Source organism: Mytilus trossulus, chromosome 6 (genome assembly GCF_036588685.1).
Source record: "Mytilus trossulus isolate FHL-02 chromosome 6, PNRI_Mtr1.1.1.hap1, whole genome shotgun sequence".
In the NCBI taxonomy this organism is placed as follows: Eukaryota; Metazoa; Mollusca; class Bivalvia; order Mytilida; family Mytilidae; genus Mytilus; species Mytilus trossulus.
This window is the reverse complement of record NC_086378.1, coordinates 20,691,234-20,711,379: the sequence shown is the minus strand read 5'-3', so window position 1 is coordinate 20,711,379 and position 20,146 is coordinate 20,691,234. Positions and strand designations below refer to the sequence as shown.

Below are 20,146 nucleotides of genomic sequence, written 5' to 3'. Positions count from 1 at the left end.
AGCAATGAATTTACACAACTTAATATATGTAATGGTACGGTCAGCAATGAATTTACACAACTTAATATATGTAATGGTACGGTCAGCAATGAATTTACACAACTTAATATATATAATGGTACGGTCAGCAATGAATTTACACAACTTAATATATGTAATGGTACGGTCAGCAATGAATTTACACAACTTAATATATGTAATGGTACGGTCAGCAATGAATTTACACAACTTAATATATGTAATGGTACGGTCAGCAATGAATTTACACAACTTAATATATATAATGGTACGGTCAGCAATGAATTTACACAACTTAATATATGTAATGGTACGGTCAGCAATGAATTTACACAACTTAATATATGTAATGGTACGGTCAGCAATGAATTTACACAACTTAATATATATAATGGTACTGTCAGCAATGAATTTACACAACTTAATATATGTAATGGTAATGTCAGCAAACAATGAATTTACACAACTTAATATATATAATGGTACTGTCAGCAATGAATTTACACAACTTAATATATGTAATGGTACGGTCAGCAATGAATTTACACAACTTAATATATGTAATGGTACGGTCAGCAATGAATTTACACAACTTAATATATGTAATGGTACGGTCAGCAATGAATTTACACAACTTAATATATGTAATGGTACGGTCAGCAATGAATTTACACAACTTAATATATGTAATGGTACTGTCAGCAATGAATTTACACAACTTAATATATGTAATGGTACGGTCAGCAATGAATTTACACAACTTAATATATGTAATGGTACGGTCAGCAATGAATTTACACAACTTAATATATGTAATGGTACGGTCAGCAATGAATTTACACAACTTAATATATATAATGGTACGGTCAGCAATGAATTTACACAACTTAATATATGTAATGGTACGGTCAGCAATGAATTTACACAACTTAATATATATAATGGTACGGTCAGCAATGAATTTACACAACTTAATATATGTACTGGTACAGTCAGCAATGAATTTACACAACTTAATATATATAATGGTACGGTCAGCAATGAATTTACACAACTTATTCGCACAACTTAATATATATAATGGTACGGTCAGCAATGAATTTACACAACTTAATATATGTAATGGTACGGTCAGCAATGAATTTACACAACTTAATATATATAATGGTACGGTCAGCAATGAATTTACACAACTTATTCGCACAACTTAATATATATAATGGTACGGTCAGAAATGAATTTGCACAACTTAATATATGTAATGGGACTGTCAGCAATGAACTTGCACAACTTAATATATATAATGGGACGGTCAGCAATGAATTTGCACAACTTAATATATGTAATGGGACTGTCAGCAATGAATTTGCACAACTTAATATATGTAATGGGACTGTCAGCAATGAATTTGCACAACTTAATATATGTAATGGGACTGTCAGCAAGAATTTGCACAACTTAATATATGTAATGGGACTGTCAGCAATGAATTTGCACAACTTAATATATGTAATGGGACTGTCAGCAATGAATTTGCACAACTTAATATATGTAATGGGACTGTCAGCAAGAATTTGCACAACTTAATATATGTAATGGGACTGTCAGCAATGAATTTGCACAACTCAATATATATAATGGTACGGTCAGCAATGAATTAGCTGATTTACATTTGGCTAAAGATGCCTCATCACCTCCTATTTTTCATAACATATTTTTACATTTATTTGTACTAGATTTTTAGTAACATTTATAACATACTTTCAATTGCAAAAAACAGTGAAAACACAGCTATAAATGTGAAAATCAATGACTAACCTTTAAATAGAGTACTTTTGAGCTGTTTGGAGGCCTCACAAGAATTCCACAGGGGTTCAAACACTGCTTGTAAGTTTAAACACAATGTAGAACATACTTCTTTGACCTTGCCAATTACATCATTCTAATAAAAGACAAGAAAAAAGTACCAATTACTGAACTTTGATCTTCCAATGTTTCTTCCAGTTAACTTACCAATTTAGGCCACACCAATTTGATTCCTTGTTCGACGGACCCGCCCGCACCTACTTTTTTCAAAACAGATTTTTTTAATTTTTATTATATTCCCGCTTCCCGCATCCGGAAATGAAATCATGTCCATTTCCCGCACCGTTGTTTTGTTAATATTATAAAGAGATCTCAACATTTGTTTTATAAAATCACAGTCCAGCCTTTATGTAATGATTTTAAACCTATCAGCACCCCACAACACTGTAAATATCTGCGAGAATATTTGTTTCAGCATGAAACCAATTTATTCTATATAAATAGAAATACCAGTACAGAACAAAACGTTGGTTTCTTTCCCCCTAACTTATATTCCCTATAAATAAAATGTTCGTTGTTAAAATAAAGTACAAAGAACTTCTGAAGGATTTGCCTTCAACTGCAATTATAATGTATGGTGACGGTCATACCCGCTGCAGGTTTGTGCACCTGTCCTGGTTGATTGAGAGACCTGTCGTGCAGCAGTTATCGTTTGTTGATGTGGTTCATTTGACATTTTCCCGTTTGGAAATATAATTTAGATCGTTGGTTTCTCTGTTCGAATTGTGTACAATACTAAGTTGTGGTCCCTATAGCTTGCTGGTTGGTCTTGATCAAAGCACTGTGTAAAAGGCCGTATTTGACCTATGTTTGTTATTATCAGGTTGGGACCAACCCTCCCTCAGACAAGGGCCTTGAAGGGGTAATTTTACCATGTTTACTGTTCAGTCTGTTGTAGAAAAGAAAATAGAAATACTAAGGATTTGTACAGTGCTACTATACAAACCTTTGACAACTTAGAATTTTTTACTCAAAAAGAGGAGAAATACATTATATTTTAATCAACTTTTCTGAAAGAGGGATGGGTCCACTTATTTTGAATAATATTAAACTGTTAAAGACAAAGTAAATGTGTTAACATGGTTAAAGTTCAGGAATATTACAAAATTCTTGAACATGTTTTGACTATTTAATACCAAATATTATAGTTCTTTGGGAAAATATAAGCCCTTTTGTACTTAAAGTGTTTTTACAAAAAAAATATATTTCATTAAACTTTAATATTTTGACCCCTCAGAAAAGGGATATTCATTATATTAAGGGGTCATATAAGGGGTTGTTCTGAACCTGATAATGACTTGGATGGAGAATTGTCTCATTGTCAGTCACACATATATAGACCAGATTTAATTATTCAATTATTTCTTGTTGAACAGGGGAAAAAATACTTCATAAATTGAAGAAATGTCAAGGTACAAGTGATAAATCAAGTTTTAATATAGTCAAAACCTAATATTTTATATTTACCAAAAAAAATTATAATTGCTCGCCTTTACTTTTTAAGCTTCGCCTTAAAAATTTGCAAATTAAATATTTTTTTATTAAAATTTTCAAATCGCTCGCTCGCCCCAATTTTTGGAGTCCAAAAATCCGTAGAACAAGAAATTAAATTGGTGTGGCCTTATCATTAGTTTTTTTTTTTTATCAACTATAGATGTATTTAATTGAGGTTTAGCAATTTGTGATTTTACTCCTTGATTTTTTTTTTACTTCAATACAGGTTAAAATATTTTGCCCCATTAGACCCATTTTTCTTTTCACATCAGACTTCATTAGCTTACAAAACATTTTTGCAAAAGGTCGTTTATCAAAATTTTAGCAGATTGTTAATTTCGTTTCCTTAGATTTGAGACCAAAATGATACCAATGTAAATATAAGGTAAACGTTCCTAGTTGATCTTTTCCTTCCTTTTAGCCTATTTTGTTCTTTAACTAATGCTCTTCTGACTTAAAGTATCAATTTGAAATTCTAGATTTTTTTAATAGCAACAAAGTACATCCTTAAATACATTACCATTATTTTTCGTTCACCTAAATATGACAATTTCATGAAATCTATTCATATGTATGAGATATAGTTTAAGCTGGTAAATTGATAAATAAACAACCGAAAACAGAAATTTTATTAAATAATTTCTAAATTAAGCTTTACATAAATATCTAGCAGCAAAGGCGTTATTCTATAAGCAGTTTGGCTGTTTTCTGTATACCCCATCAATTCTATCATTTACATACAGAAACATTAATTACATATACCTCATATGTTCTTCTAAAGACATATACTGTGGATTCATATATTTTCGTGGGTACCAATTTTCGTGGACTGAGGAAAGCTAGCATGTTCATGGATATTAATTTTGTGGTTCTATCACAATCCTATGAAAAGTTTGTCATTCGTGGACATTTAATTTCATGGTTAACCTGTACCCACGAAATCCACGAAAATTGGTATCCAATGACTAATAATGAATCCACAGTATAGCTGTTAACAAGAGTGCACCAGCTGAAATGCCTTGCTTTACAACTCTTAATCAAATTTAATATTCAATGTCTTAAAGGTAAAGGTTTCAAAACTGGGATCAAATATATCATAAATTCCACAATATCAATGTTAAAAGAGGTACCAAAGTCACCGTCTGATATTTTCCATAATGATACTTTGGCGTATGTCCAGTTCACTGTGACATAGTAAATCAGACACAGACTTAAATCAAGAAATACTTAACATAAGACACACTGACTCATGAAAAGTCAGGTGAACTTATAGATTGAATATTAAGATTTTAGTATAAAAGAACTGAAAATCTTCTGGATTTCAACCACATCAGTTTAAGACAGAAACTTGGTGCACACAAGGGTCAGATACATGTTGTAGGTTATTTGTTAAAACAAACTTTTGCGGGATTCCCTTTCCTATCCAGTCTTTGTTTTTAACTATAATTCATTGGCATAATGATGATTTAAGCTAGTAATAGAGATTCACACTGAACGTACTCCTTTTGATAGAGCAGCACTTACCATTAACTGTTCCAATTGAGCTAGTAATGTACTTGAAGCACTCTGGAACATGTTAGGTCGTTCATTATCAACTCCACCCTCCATTTTGTTCTTCATACGTTGGAAAAGTCCTTTCCCACTGTCATTCTTACAATCTTCATATGTTGTTTTAAGGTGATCCTATAAATATAACATTTTCCCAATTTATATATAACAATTAACTCGATCCTTTGTCATATTTTGAAAATTTCACTCCATGGTGTCCAGTTATTTTTCAAAAAGTTTATAGTGGATATTTCTATTCTTACAACAAAATGGAGCCAACAAAAGAAGTACTCCACCTTTTATCATTTATCCAGTCATACATTGTGCTATCACTTTTGTGCTTTTGTACATGTGCTATCAATTTTGTGTGTTAAGTATGTGAATGGTGTTTTATTGGGGATAATAAATAGTTTCATCTTTTATTTTACATTTCAGCTTGTATACAAAAAACATATAAGGTTTCATTGTACTGCTAAGAACAATTTTGTGGATTCAATCATTTTATATGTAGGCCTCTTTCCTTTCTGTTTAGTCAAAAGCAAACCTTTGAAGATCATTCTTGTTGTTTGCACTGAATTTGATTCATATACATACTTAGTATAAACATTATTTTACCTGAATTGTTGGTGGAAACATCCTGTTCATATCTCTCTGTCTTTCTATAACAAACTCTCTTACCTGAATAGTTGGTGGAAACATCCTGTTCATATCTCTCTGTCTTTCTATAACAAACTCTCTTACCTGAATAGTTGGTGGAAACATCCTGTTCATATCCCTCTGTCTTCCTATTACAAACTCTCTTACCTGAATAGTTGGTGGAAACATCCTGTTCATATCTCTCTGTCTTTCTATTACAAACTCTCTTACCTGAATAGTTGGTGGAAACATCCTGTTCATATCCCTCTGTCTTTCTATTACAAACTCTCTTACCTGAATAGTTGGTGGAAACATCCTGTTCATATCTCTCTGCCTTTCTATTACAAACTCTCTTACCTGAATAGTTGGTGGAAACATCCTGTTCATATCTCTCTGTCTTTCTATAACAAACTCTCTTACCTGAATAGTTGGTGGAAACATCCTGTTCATATCTCTCTGCCTTTCTATGACAAACTCTCTTACCTGAATAGTTGGAGAAAACATCCTGTTCATATCTCTCTGTCTTTCTATGACATACTCTCTTACCTGAATAGTTGGTGGAAACATCCTGTTCATATTTCTCTGTCTTTCTATAACAAACTCTCTTACCTGAATAGTTGGTGGAAACATCCTGTTCATATCTCTCTGTCTTTCTATTACAAACTCTCTTACCTGAATAGTTGGTGGAAACATCCTGTTCATATCCCTCTGTCTTTCTATTACAAACTCTCTTACCTGAATAGTTGGTGGAAACATCCTGTTCATATCTCTCTGCCTTTCTATTACAAACTCTCTTACCTGAATAGTTGGTGGAAACATCCTGTTCATATCTCTCTGTCTTTCTATAACAAACTCTCTTACCTGAATAGTTGGAGGAAACATCCTGTTCATATCTCTCTGTCTTTCTATAACAAACTCTCTTACCTGAATAGTTGGTGGAAACATCCTGTTCATATCTCTCTGTCTTTCTATAACAAACTCTCTTACCTCAATAGTTGGTGGAAACATCCTGTTCATATCTCTCTGCCTTTCTATAACAAACTCTCTTACCTGAATAGTTGGTGGAAACATCCTGTTCATATCTCTCTGTCTTTCTATAACAAACTCTCTTACCTGAACAGTTGGTGGAAACATCCTGTTCATATCTCTCTGTCTTTCTATAGCAAACTCTCTTACCTGAATAGTTGGTGGAAACATCCTGTTCATATCCCTCTGTCTTTCTATAACAAACTCTCTTACCTGAATAGTTGGTGGAAACATCCTGTTCATATCTCTCTGTCTTTCTATAACAAACTCTCTTACCTGAATAGTTGGTGGAAACATCCTGTTCATATCTCTCTGTCTTTCTATAACAAACTCTCTTACCTGAATAGTTGGTGGAAACATCCTGTTCATATCTCTCTGTCTTTCTATAACAAACTCTCTTACCTGAATAGTTGGTGGAAACATCCTGTTCATATCCCTCTGTCTTTCTATAACAAACTCTCTTACCTGAATAGTTGGTGGAAACATCCTGCTCATATCTCTCTGCCTTTCTATTACAAACTCTCTTACCTGAATAGTTGGTGGAAACATCCTGTTCATATTCCTCTGTCTTTCTATAACAAACTCTCTTACCTGATTAGTTGGTGGAAACATCCTGTTCATATCCCTCTGTCTTTCTATAACAAACTCTCTTACCTGAATAGTTGGTTGAAACATCCTGTTCATATCCCTCTGTCTTTCTATAACAAACTCTCTTACCTGAATAGTTGGTGGAAACATCCTGTTCATATCTCTCTGTCTTTCTATAACAAACTCTCTTACCTGAATAGTTGGTGGAAACATCCTGTTCATATCTCTCTGTCTTTCTATAACAAACTCTCTTACCTGAATAGTTGGTGGAAACATCCTGTTCATATCCCTCTGTCTTTCTATAACAAACTCTTTTACCTGAATAGTTGGTGGAAACATCCTGTTCATATCCCTGTCTTTCTATAACAAACTCTCTTACCTGAATAGTTAGTGGAAACATCCTGTTCATATCTCTCTGTCTTTCTATAACAAACTCTCTTACCTGAATAGTTGGTGGAAACATCCTGTTCATATCTCTCTGCCTTTCTATAACAAACTCTCTTACCTGAATAGTTGGTGGAAACATCCTGTTCATATCCCTCTGCCTTTCTATAACAAACTCTCTTACCTGAATAGTTGGTGGAAACATCCTGTTCATATCTCTCTGTCTTTCTATTACAAACTCTCTTACCTGAATAGTTGGTGGAAACATCCTGTTCATATCTCTCTGCCTTTCTATAACAAACTCTCTTACCTGAATAGTTGGTGGAAACATCCTGTTCATATCCCTCTGTCTTTCTATAACAAACTCTCTTACCTGAATAGTTGGTGGAAACATCCTGTTCATATCCCTCTGCCTTTCTATTACAAACTCTCTTACCTGAATAGTTGGAGGAAACATCCTGTTCATATCTCTCTGTCTTTCTATAACAAACTCTCTTACCTGAATAGTTGGTGGAAACATCCTGTTCATATCTCTCTGTCTTTCTATTACAAACTCTCTTACCTGAATAGTTGGTGGAAACATCCTGTTCATATCTCTCTGTCTTTCTATTACAAACTCTCTTACCTGAATAGTTGGTGGAAACATCCTGTTCATATCTCTCTGTCTTTCTATTACAAACTCTCTTACCTGAATAGTTGGTGGAAACATCCTGTTCATATCTCTCTGTCTTTCTATAACAAACTCTCTTACCTGAATAGTTGGTGGAAACATCCTGTTCATATCTCTCTGCCTTTCTATAACAAACTCTCTTACCTGAATAGTTGGTGGAAACATCCTGTTCATATCTCTCTGCCTTTCTATAACAAACTCTCTTACCTGAATAGTTGGAGAAAACATCCTGTTCATATCTCTCTGTCTTTCTATTACAAACTCTCTTACCTGAATTGTTGGTGGAAACATCCTGTTCATATCTCTCTGCCTTTCTATTACAAACTCTCTTACCTGAATAGTTGGTGGAAACATCCTGTTCATATCTCTCTGTCTTTCTATTACAAACTCTCTTACCTGAATAGTTGGTGGAAACATCCTGTTCATATCTCTCTGCCTTTCTATAACAAACTCTCTTACCTGAATAGTTGGTGGAAACATCCTGTTCATATCTCTCTGTCTTTCTATAACAAACTCTCTTACCTGAATAGTTGGTGGAAACATCCTGTTCATATCTCTCTGCCTTTCTATAACAAACTCTCTTACCTGAATAGTTGGTGGAAACATCCTGTTCATATCTCTCTGTCTTTCTATAACAAACTCTCTTACCTGAATAGTTGGTGGAAACATCCTGTTCATATCCCTCTGTCTTTCTATAACAAACTCTCTTACCTGAATAGTTGGTGGAAACATCCTGATCATATCTCTCTGTCTTTCTATAACAAACTCTCTTACCTGAATAGTTGGTGGAAACATCCTCTTCATATCCCTCTGTCTTTCTATAACAAACTCTCTTACCTGAATAGTTGGTGGAAACATCCTGTTCATATCTCTCTGCCTTTCTATTACAAACTCTCTTACCTGAATAGTTGGTGGAAACATCCTGTTCATATCCCTCTGTCTTTCTATAACAAACTCTCTTACCTGAATAGTTGGTGGAAACATCCTGTTCATATCCCTCTGTCTTTCTATAACAAACTCTCTTACCTGAATAGTTGGTGGAAACATCCTGTTCATATCCCTCTGTCTTTCTATAACAAACTCTCTTACCTGAATAGTTGGTGGAAACATCCTGTTCATATCTCTCTGTCTTTCTATAACAAACTCTGTTACCTGAATAGTTGGTGGAAACACCCTGTTCATATCTCTCTGCCTTTCTTTAACAAACTCACTTACCTGAATAGTTGGTGGAAACATCCTGTTCATATCCCTCTGTCTTTCTATAACAAACTCTCTTACCTGAATAGTTGGTGGAAACATCCTGTTCATATCCCTCTGTCTTTCTATAACAAACTCTCTTACCTGAATAGTTGGTGGAAACATCCTGTTCATATCTCTCTGCCTTTCTATAACAAACTCTCTTACCTGAATTGTTGGTGGAAACATCCTGTTCATATCTCTCTGCCTTTCTATTACAAACTCTCTTACCTGAATAGTTGGTGGAAACATCCTGTTCATATCTGTCTGCCTTTCTATAACAAACTCTCTTACCTGAATTGTTGGTGGAAACATCCTGTTCATATCTCTCTGCCTTTCTATAACAAACTCTCTTACCTGAATAGTTGGTGGAAACATCCTGTTCATATCTCTCTGCCTTTCTATTACAAACTCTCTTACCTGAATAGTTGGTGGAAACATCCTGTTCATATCCCTCTGTCTTTCTATAACAAACTCTCTTACATGAATAGTTGGTGGAAACATCCTGTTCATATCTCTCTGTCTTTCTATTACAAACTCTCTTACCTGAATAGTTGGAGGAAACATCCTGTTCATATCTCTCTGTCTTTCTATAACAAACTCTTTTACCTGAATAGTTGGTGGAAACATCCTGTTCATATCTCTCTGTCTTTCTATTACAAACTCTCTTACCTGAATAGTTGGTGGAAACATCCTGTTCATATCTCTCTGCCTTTCTATAACAAACTCTCTTACCTGAATAGTTGGTGGAAACATCCTGTTCATATCTCTCTGTCTTTCTATAACAAACTCTCTTACCTGAATAGTTGGTGGAAACATCCTGTTCATATCTCTCTGTCTTTCTATAGCAAACTCTCTTACCTGAATAGTTGGTGGAAACATCCTGGTCATATCCCTCTGTCTTTCTTTAACAAACTCTCTTACCTGAATAGTTGGTGGAAACATCCTGTTCATATCCCTCTGTCTTTCTATAACAAACTCTCTTACCTGAATAGTTGGTGGAAACATCCTGTTCATATCTCTCTGTCTTTCTATAACAAACTCTCTTACCTCAATAGTTGGTGGAAACATCCTGTTCATATCCCTCTGTCTTTCTATAACAAACTCTCTTACCTGAATAGTTGGTGGAAACATCCTGTTCATATCTCTCTGCCTTTCTATTACAAACTCTCTTACCTGAATAGTTGGTGGAAACATCCTGTTCATATCCCTCTGTCTTTCTATAACAAACTCTTTTACCTCAATAGTTGGTGGAAACATCCTGTTCATATCCCTCTGTCTTTCTATAACAAACTCTCTTACCTGAATAGTTGGTGGAAACATCCTGTTCATATCCCTCTGTATTTCTATAACAAACTCTCTTACCTGAATATTTGGTGGAAACATCCTGTTCATATCTCTCTGCCTTTCTATTACAAACTCTCTTACCTGAATAGTTGGTGGAAACATCCTGTTCATATCTCTCTGTCTTTCTATTACAAACTCTCTTACCTGAATAGTTGGTGGAAACATCCTGTTCATATCCCTCTGTCTTTCTATAACAAACTCTCTTACCTGAATAGTTGGTGGAAACATCCTGTTCATATCTCTCTGCCTTTCTATTACAAACTCTCTTACCTGAATAGTTGGTGGAAACATCCTGTTCATATCTCTCTGCCTTTCTATAACAAACTCTCTTACCTGAATTGTTGGTGGAAACATCCTGTTCATATCTCTCTGCCTTTTTATAACAAACTCTCTTACCTGAATAGTTGGTGGAAACATCCTGTTCATATCTCTCTGCCTTTCTATTACAAACTCTCTTACCTGAATAGTTGGTGGAAACATCCTGTTCATATCCCTCTGTCTTTCTATAACAAACTCTCTTACCTGAATAGTTGGTGGAAACATCCTGTTCATATCTCTCTGCCTTTCTATTACAAACTCTCTTACCTGAATAGTTGGAGGAAACATCCTGTTCATATCTCTCTGTCTTTCTATAACAAACTCTTTTACCTGAATAGTTGGTGGAAACATCCTGTTCATATCTCTCTGTCTTTCTATTACAAACTCTCTTACCTGAATAGTTGGTTGAAACATCCTGTTCATATCTCTCTGCCTTTCTATAACAAACTCTCTTACCTGAATAGTTGGTGGAAACATCCTGTTCATATCTCTCTGTCTTTCTATAACAAACTCTCTTACCTGAATAGTTGGTGGAAACATCCTGTTCATATCTCTCTGTCTTTCTATAGCAAACTCTCTTACCTGAATAGTTGGTGGAAACATCCTGGTCATATCCCTCTGTCTTTCTTTAACAAACTCTCTTACCTGAATAGTTGGTGGAAACATCCTGTTCATATCCCTCTGTCTTTCTATAACAAACTCTCTTACCTGAATAGTTGGTGGAAACATCCTGTTCATATCTCTCTGCCTTTCTATTACAAACTCTCTTACCTGAATAGTTGGTGGAAACATCCTGTTCATATCCCTCGGTCTTTCTATAACAAACTCTTTTACCTCAATAGTTGGTGGAAACATCCTGTTCATATCCCTCTGTCTTTCTATAACAAACTCTCTTACCTGAATAGTTGGTGGAAACATCCTGTTCATATCCCTCTGTATTTCTATAACAAACTCTCTTACCTGAATAGTTGGTGGAAACATCCTGTTCATATCCCTCTGTATTTCTATAACAAACTCTCTTTACCTGAATATTTGGTGGAAACATCCTGTTCATATCTCTCTGCCTTTCTATTACAAACTCTCTTACCTGAATAGTTGGTGGAAACATCCTGTTCATATCTCTCTGTCTTTCTATTACAAACTCTCTTACCTGAATAGTTGGTGGAAACATCCTGTTCATATCTTTTTGTCTTTCTATTACAAACTCTCTTACCTGAATAGTTGGTGGAAACATCCTGTTCATATCTCTCTGTCTTTCTATTACAAACTCTCTTACCTGAATAGTTGGTGGAAACATCCTGTTCATATCTCTCTGTCTTTCTATTACAAACTCTCTTACCTGAATAGTTGGTGGAAACATCCTGTTCATATCTCTCTGTCTTTCTATTACAAACTCTCTTACCTGAATAGTTGGTGGAAACATCCTGTTCATATCTCTCTGTCTTTCTATTACAAACTCTCTTACCTGAATAGTTGGTGGAAACATCCTGTTCATATCTCTCTGTCTTTCTATTACAAACTCTCTTACCTGAATATTTGGTGGAAACATCCTGTTCATATCTCTCCGTCTTTCTATAACAAACTCTCTTACCTTAATAGTTGGAGGAAATATCCTGTTCATATCTCTCTGTCTTTCTATAACAAACTCTTGTAAATTCCTAATCATTTCTGTCAACTAAAATGAAAGATTATTCATAAAGAAAAAATATACATTTGCAATTCTATTAATTAAAATAGAAGAGTATTTGTAAATAAAATTAAAAAAAACTTACCAAAATATTTCCTAGATATGATACCTGCTAATTTGATACAACTGCACACACAATATCATTGATTTACCATGACCGATCCCCTAGGACCTAATTATCAGAAACTGACATTTTTAACTAAGCAAAAAGTTTCAAAAAGAGGGGTTGGTATCAAGCCATCATAAGGCATCCTAGATAACAATATGAACAAGTGAAACTGCGAGCTACTGCTCACTGATGATACCCCCGCCGCATGTGGATAATATTAATAGTGTAAAAATATGCAAGTGTTCGGTAAACAGGAAGTTGTCGAGTGATGAATCTGAAAACGCATCACACGGTAAAGCTGACTTATATAAATCTTGAAACCAAATTTCAGAAATCCTTGTATTGTAGTTCCTGAGAAAAATGTGACGAAAATTTTCAACTTGGCTATCATGTGTAAAATCATACAAGTGTTCGGTAAACAGGAAGTTGTCAAGTGATTAATCTGAAAACGGATCACACGGTATAGCTGACTTAGATAAACCCTGAAACCAAATTTCAGAAATCCTTGTATTGTAGTTCCTGAGAAAAATGCGACAAAAATATTCATGGGACGGACGGACTGACAGAGGTAAAACAGTACCCCCCCTTTTTTAAAGCGGGGGTATAATAATAATAAATCCTTCCTAACTGAAATGGATTTAGTGCACTGACAGATATATATATATCAACAAGTCTAAATTGAAAACAATGTTCAAAGCTAAGCTAAATCTGCAATTTTTATATGTGTGCATGCAAAACAAATTTCTTGGTAGAGGGGTTTAAATACAGCACAAACAAAATTTTCCAAAAGACAAAAAAAGGGAAAAAGAATATTTTAACAAATTACATTCTACTAGCAGGTCAAACAAAGGATGTTCTCAAACCCTGCTGACTGGCGATTGCCAAATAAACAAATCACCAGACATGACAAAATGAATCTTAATTGTTAATTGTACATGTATATGTTCCCTCCGTGGATATATTGGTACTATTAATTGTACATTCAGCTGTTGATTGGGTTAATAGTATTGTTCTTAGTTATGCTTAACCCTTTCCTCCATAATGACGCTCTTTGACGCCACCCCCTTTCCTCCATAATGACGCCTTTTGACACCTGTGTAGTACCTCAGTTGAAACGCTTTGAATACAAAATGTCTTCATCAAACTTAAAAAAATTAGTATCCAATATGAAAAGGACTTTCATAAGAATATCTGACTTGAATTTCATTGATGAAATATTCGTTTTCACAATGCATTTATACTTCAAACTTGATGAATTGTTTTTATTGAAAAAATCCTATGTGAATCAAGTAAGTGAGAAAAAAAATTCCATGGAGGAGACGTTAAAAGAAAAAATATACTATTATATAAATACTTTTTAATAATACTGAAATGCTAATAAAGCAGTATTTGTAAATATTACCTTTGTTCCAGAAATCAAATGGAATTGTCTTTGTGCTGTATCCAATTGATTTCTTGATACATTACAAGACATCAGTTCTACACAAAGTTTGCCAGTGAAGGACCGTAATGTACTCAGTATTCTCAGCTTGTATCTCTCAAGAAGGTTCCACAAATCAACACTAAAATTGGATAAAACTTAACATAAAAACGCACAATGGTGACCTCATGCCAACTACAGCCTTGAATTTCAACTTTAACATAAAATTTCAAGTTGGCCTTAATTTGGTTTTTATATCATGCTAATGAATCAATTTCAAAAGCCTTAGTTCTTTTCCAACATAAAGCTCTTCATTAAGAGAACACTTGTTGCTTCAAAATCAGCATATTTTGGATAAATTGTCAAAATACAAGGATTTTATGCATTTTTTTCTCATCGTAAAGGATGAGGAAACCTTTGACCGCAACCTATGATCCAAAATGTTCCATAACCATAAACTGGCAATGATGATATTGAATCTGCACACAAAAAAATGCATTCTTAAGAATAAAATATTTCATCATTTTTATGTGAAATGTGCAAAAAATTAAGTTTTTTTGGCTTGCTCAAAAATAATTAATGAAACAACTAGATTGAGATGAGTACAAGCTTCCAGAAAGGGGTGATAAAAAATTGAGAATCCTCTGTTAGTCTATACTGAAAAAGCAGAAATTTTGAATGAGGTTTTACATTCGTTTATTTCGTGGAAAGAATATATCGACAAATAAAAAAAAACATCAAATTTTCACCTGCATATAATTATCACTTCAATTTTTTGGAAACCACGAAATAAAAAAAAAAACATGAAAATTTCACCTACATACAATTAATCACTTCAATTTTTTGGAAACCACGAAATTAAATCCCCATGAAAGTTAAAGTTTCTACAGTATCTATGACTTAAATTTAAAATACCAACGTTATGTTTTGTTTTTAAATAAACAATAGAAGCATCTTCAAACATAATAATTACACTTATTTGATATGGTTCTCACCTAAAGAATTTGGTCCATACTATACTTATGCTCGTAGTTAGTGGTTCTGCTAAATTTTCGTTGAAGTCGATCAAGCCTGCAGTGGGTGATTGAAAATTACCATATCTACGTACTGTTGCTTTGTAAGTAGAGAAACATAACCCTCCTTTGTTTTTATCTTCTTTTTTTACCTAAAATAAATATTTAAAACTAGAAAAAGACAAAGGTTAGCCTTATTATCATTGAAATCTTATGTCCAGTATTTGTCGTTTGTTCATATGGTTCTCGTTTTTTGTTTGTTTATAAAGATGCAAGTCAAGAATACATCAGCAATATTTTATACTCACTGCACATAACTAAAAATTATTCTTATATTCCATTGTTATTATTAACAATAGAAACAAATGTTTTAATTTCATTATCAAAATTGTAGCTCAAATCCCTCTTTAAAAGTTCATGCATTTGAAATTGAAATCTTTATTCAAATGATATGCATTTTCTGTCTATATATCATGGTAAACTTACAGCTGAGCCCCAACCTTTACAGGTTTCTATTGCACTGTTGACAGCAACCTCTACACCTCTGTTTAATCGTGCTGCTATACTACTGTCTAGTTCATGGCCAACATCTTGTTGTAGGCTTTCTAGTATGGGAGATAACTCTTCATGTAACCTTGAGGAAAAATCTTCTACTGCTGATTGTACTGTAAACCTGTCGTTTTTGTTCTAAAAAACACATAAATAAAATCGTAGTTATACATTGTATCAAGCCCTATTGGAAAAATTACAGGAATAGAAAAAATTCAAAAGCATATCAAAAACTTAAATGGGAAGTGGTATATGAATATTTTTTTTTTCTATACTAAAAGCAAAAGGTAAGCCATTCATTGTTACGACGACCCATCATACATACATTACATACACTGAAATTTTTAAATATCACCAAAAACATTGTCATTATGGCTTACTTGTGTCCAATCCATTTTACTTTGAGTAAATAAAATATGTTCAAACAAAACACTGTCATAACAAACTATTTTAGAAATACAGATTATATATACTGAAATCTAAAACATCATCAAAGACACTGTCATAGCAAACTAGTTTATAATTATTTACAGTTTAATAAAAAGAATACATACTGTAAGACCATTTTCTGTTAAGTAGTTTTGTATGTCATAGATAAAAACTGCCAGATTCTGTATGAGTCTTTTTGTGGCTTCTTCTCTCTTCTGATTAGAGATCTGTCTAATGAACTGTCTGACTGCTGGGATCTCTGTATCCTCAGCATCATCAAATACCTGAAATCATAATCATGATTAGAAATGGGTCTAATGAACTGTCTGACTGCTGGAATCTCTGTATCCTCAGCATCATCAAATACCTGAAATCATAATCATGATTAGAAATCTGTCTAATGAACTGTCTGACTGCTGGGATCTCTGTATCCTCAGCATCATTAAATACCTGAAATCATAATCATGATTAGAAATCTGTCTAATGATCTGTCTGACTGCTGGGATCTCTGTATCCTCAGCATCATTAAATACCTGAAATCAAAATCATGATTAGAAATCTGTCTAATGAACTGTCTGACTGCTGGGATCTCTGTATCCTCAGCATCATTAAATACCTGAAATCAAAATCATGATTAGAAATCTGTCTAATGAACTGTCTGACTGCTGGGATCTCTGTATCCTCAGCATCATTAAATACCTGAAATCAAAATCATGATTAGAAATCTGTCTAATGAACTGTCTGACTGCTGGGATCTCTGTATCCTCAGCATCATTAAATACCTGAAATCAAAATCATGATTAGAAATCTGTCTAATGAACTGTCTGACTGCTTGGATCTCTGTATCCTCAGCATCATTAAATACCTGAAATCAAAATCATGATTAGAACTGTCTGACTGCTTGGATCTCTGTATCCTCAGCATCATCAAATACCTGAAATCATAATCATGATTAGAAATCTGTCTAATGAACTGTCTGACTGCTGGAACCTCTGTATCCTCAGCATCATCAAATACCTGAAATCATAATCATGATTAGAAATCTGTCTAATGAACTGTCGGACTGCTGGGATCTCTGTATCCTTAGCATCATTAAATACCTGAAATCATAATCATGAATAGAAATCTGTCTGATGAATTGTCTGACTGCTGGAATCTCTGTATTCTCAGCATCGTCTATTACATATATATATATATATATTTGCATACCTGTCAACCTGTGATGATGAAAATGCAGGTCATTACCTGCATTGAAGAATCAAATCTCAGGTCATAACGGGTACAAACTTTTTCGAGCAGAATTTCAGTATTAATGGTACATTTTCTTATAATGTATATCAAAGATACCAAAACAACAATGCATGTTCGCTTGGTTAAGTCATTTTAAATTCTATTAATTATTATTTTATTGCACTTTTAAAGATTTGTTATACATTTGAATAACACAGTATTATGTTGTTTCCTTTTTGAGATTATGAAACACATCAATTTATTATTCAAATTTAATTTCAAAAGGTTTGACACTACTGACTATGTAGATTTCAAATATACCATCTTTCAGTTTAAAATATATATATGGAAGTGTTTAACGACCTTGACTGGCCTTTCAGCCCTCGCACGGTCGGCTCGGTGCCCGAAGGCGTTTGGTGAGCTTTAAATGATTTGATGCCATGGGTCAGGAACAAGTAGTGGAGGTCGCAATATGTAGGCCGCCATCTTGGTTTTGGTGAGTTGATTTTTCTTTGTTTACTATTTTGATGTTTTTCTTCACTAACGGCTGCTTTCAGGGCCAGTTTGGTCAGCTTGGCAGCCCGCTAGCCTCGATGAAGGAGTACTGGCAGATGAATCGTGGACGTAGTTTTAAAGATGACAGGAAGCGTTATCAGGACCAAAGCCGTGAGGCAGTAAAATGAAGGTCGTATCACCCAACAGCCTAGGATACAGCCCTCGGACGTTAATAGGCATGACACTCCCCATAATAGACAATGGTTTTGGAGGCATGTTAACGCGGGTACGCCAACTACTACGTCTCTCTGTACGGCATGGATTGGTTTCTGTCATCTTAGTAGTATGTCGTTGACCATCTAGCAATAAACCCTCATCGAAGATAGCGGGTAAAGGAGAGCTGACCCAGCACGTCCGTTCAGCTGTAAGGACTGAGACGTGACTGTATTCATGATGGATTGTCAGTTTAAAAGGAAATTAGACTATGATAAAATATAGTACATGTAATACAGTTAAAGGAAGTATAAATGTAAAATATAATTTTCAACTTTTTTTTTTTAAATTGTATAAAGGTATAAAAATAATGATAAGTTATTTTTCAATATGTATTTGAATTTAATATTTTGATTATTAAATCTTTTTCACCCATAAAACGTAAATATAAGGAATAATTTTGAATGGTGACAAATAAGGGGAAGTAAATCTTGGTTGAAATATTTTTGCAAACCAATAGTGCAATTTATTTACGACCTAAAGCTAGGGTAATTGGTGTTAATTAACAGTGTGTTTGACACCAAAGCTGTCAAGTGAAGCCATGCACTTAATGGGTCACTTAACTTGACAGTTTACATAGCTAGATGAACTTTCTGTTTATGGAAGAATTACGAATTTGCTGGTATTTCGACTATATTACTTATAAAATCAATCTCAAGGCTAAGAAATAAGGGTCATTTTTGGAATCCCCGGGTTATTTCAATGACCCAGCGGGTGATCCGGGTGATCCCTCAGAATTGTGAAAATCTCGGGTCACATCCACAGAATACGGGTCAATTGACAGCTATGTATTTGATGGTTGCATAGAATCTGCTGAACTCACTTTGGACAAATATGTCCTTTGCTGCAAGGAGCATTTCTATGATGTTAATCCAAACGTTTTCCAAACAAGTAAAAATATTATTGCAAAGTTGCGCACTTAAATACTTCTTATAACTAATATTTTATGATCCTTTAAATTCAAACGTGTAAGGGTATAACATCATAATGTCAGATTCCATGTCAGACGCAATTTTCTGCACAGTTTATATTAGAGCCGACATCAAAAGATCGATGTAGGATAAAAAACTTCAATCAAATAGTTTGGGGGTGGGGGGTTAAAATTCTGCAAGTTTTGATTGTCTAAAATCGATTTTTACATATATCCCTATTGGTAAATCAATTTTTCCCAAATTAAATTAGGAAGGGGGGTGTGGGGGTCAGTGAAAAAACTATGTGAATTAAGTTTTTTATCCTACATTGAACTTTTGATGTTGTCCCTTACCAAATCTTCATTTCAGATTGCTACCATCAAAAGGTGACGGCTATTTTCAATTTAAAATGATGTAGAAATACCTAAACATACATTCTGCTGTCTATGTAGACAGAATTATAATTTGATTGGAATTGGTCATATTCAGACTTCACCATTTCATGATATTACTGAAATAGAATCTAAATACTACTAACTTTCTAATTTTTTTTCTTCTTTATTTTGAATAAAGCAGATTTCCATATTTGCATTTATCAAATTTAAAAAAAAAAAAAACATACCGTAGGTGGTCCATCATCTGTTAGTCTGTTGTTTAATTTTTGGTATTCAGATGAGCTGACACAGAAGACCTGTAGATTGTCACATGACCTTGTTAAATCATTATCATCTTCATCACTGACATAGTCATCCTCCTCATCTTCCTCTATTTCTTCTTGGGTCATCTTGGCTTTTCTCTTCATTTCCTGAATTTACCAACAAAAAAAAGTACACTTGTACAACTTGATATGAACAAGGGATGAGCAAAAAATAGTCAAATTACTGTGGATTCATTTATTT

General features: G+C 34.0%; 1 protein-coding gene across 1 annotated transcript in view; it reads right to left on the bottom strand.

The window, feature by feature from the left end:
* Positions 1–20,146, bottom strand: part of LOC134722400 (uncharacterized) — a 111,764-nt gene that overhangs the window by 7,774 nt on the left and 83,844 nt on the right. Inside the window, exons 16-25 of the mRNA XM_063586019.1 lie at positions 19,870–20,052; positions 16,464–16,622; positions 15,847–16,047; positions 15,343–15,512; positions 14,330–14,489; positions 12,219–12,806; positions 7,556–12,091; positions 6,424–7,494; positions 4,903–5,061; positions 1,837–1,960 (exon numbers count right to left, since the gene is read on the bottom strand). Of these exons, the coding sequence (XP_063442089.1) occupies positions 1,837–1,960; positions 4,903–5,061; positions 6,424–7,494; positions 7,556–12,091; positions 12,219–12,806; positions 14,330–14,489; positions 15,343–15,512; positions 15,847–16,047; positions 16,464–16,622; positions 19,870–20,052 (7,351 nt within the window). The remainder of the gene's footprint in view (positions 1–1,836; positions 1,961–4,902; positions 5,062–6,423; positions 7,495–7,555; positions 12,092–12,218; positions 12,807–14,329; positions 14,490–15,342; positions 15,513–15,846; positions 16,048–16,463; positions 16,623–19,869; positions 20,053–20,146) is intronic.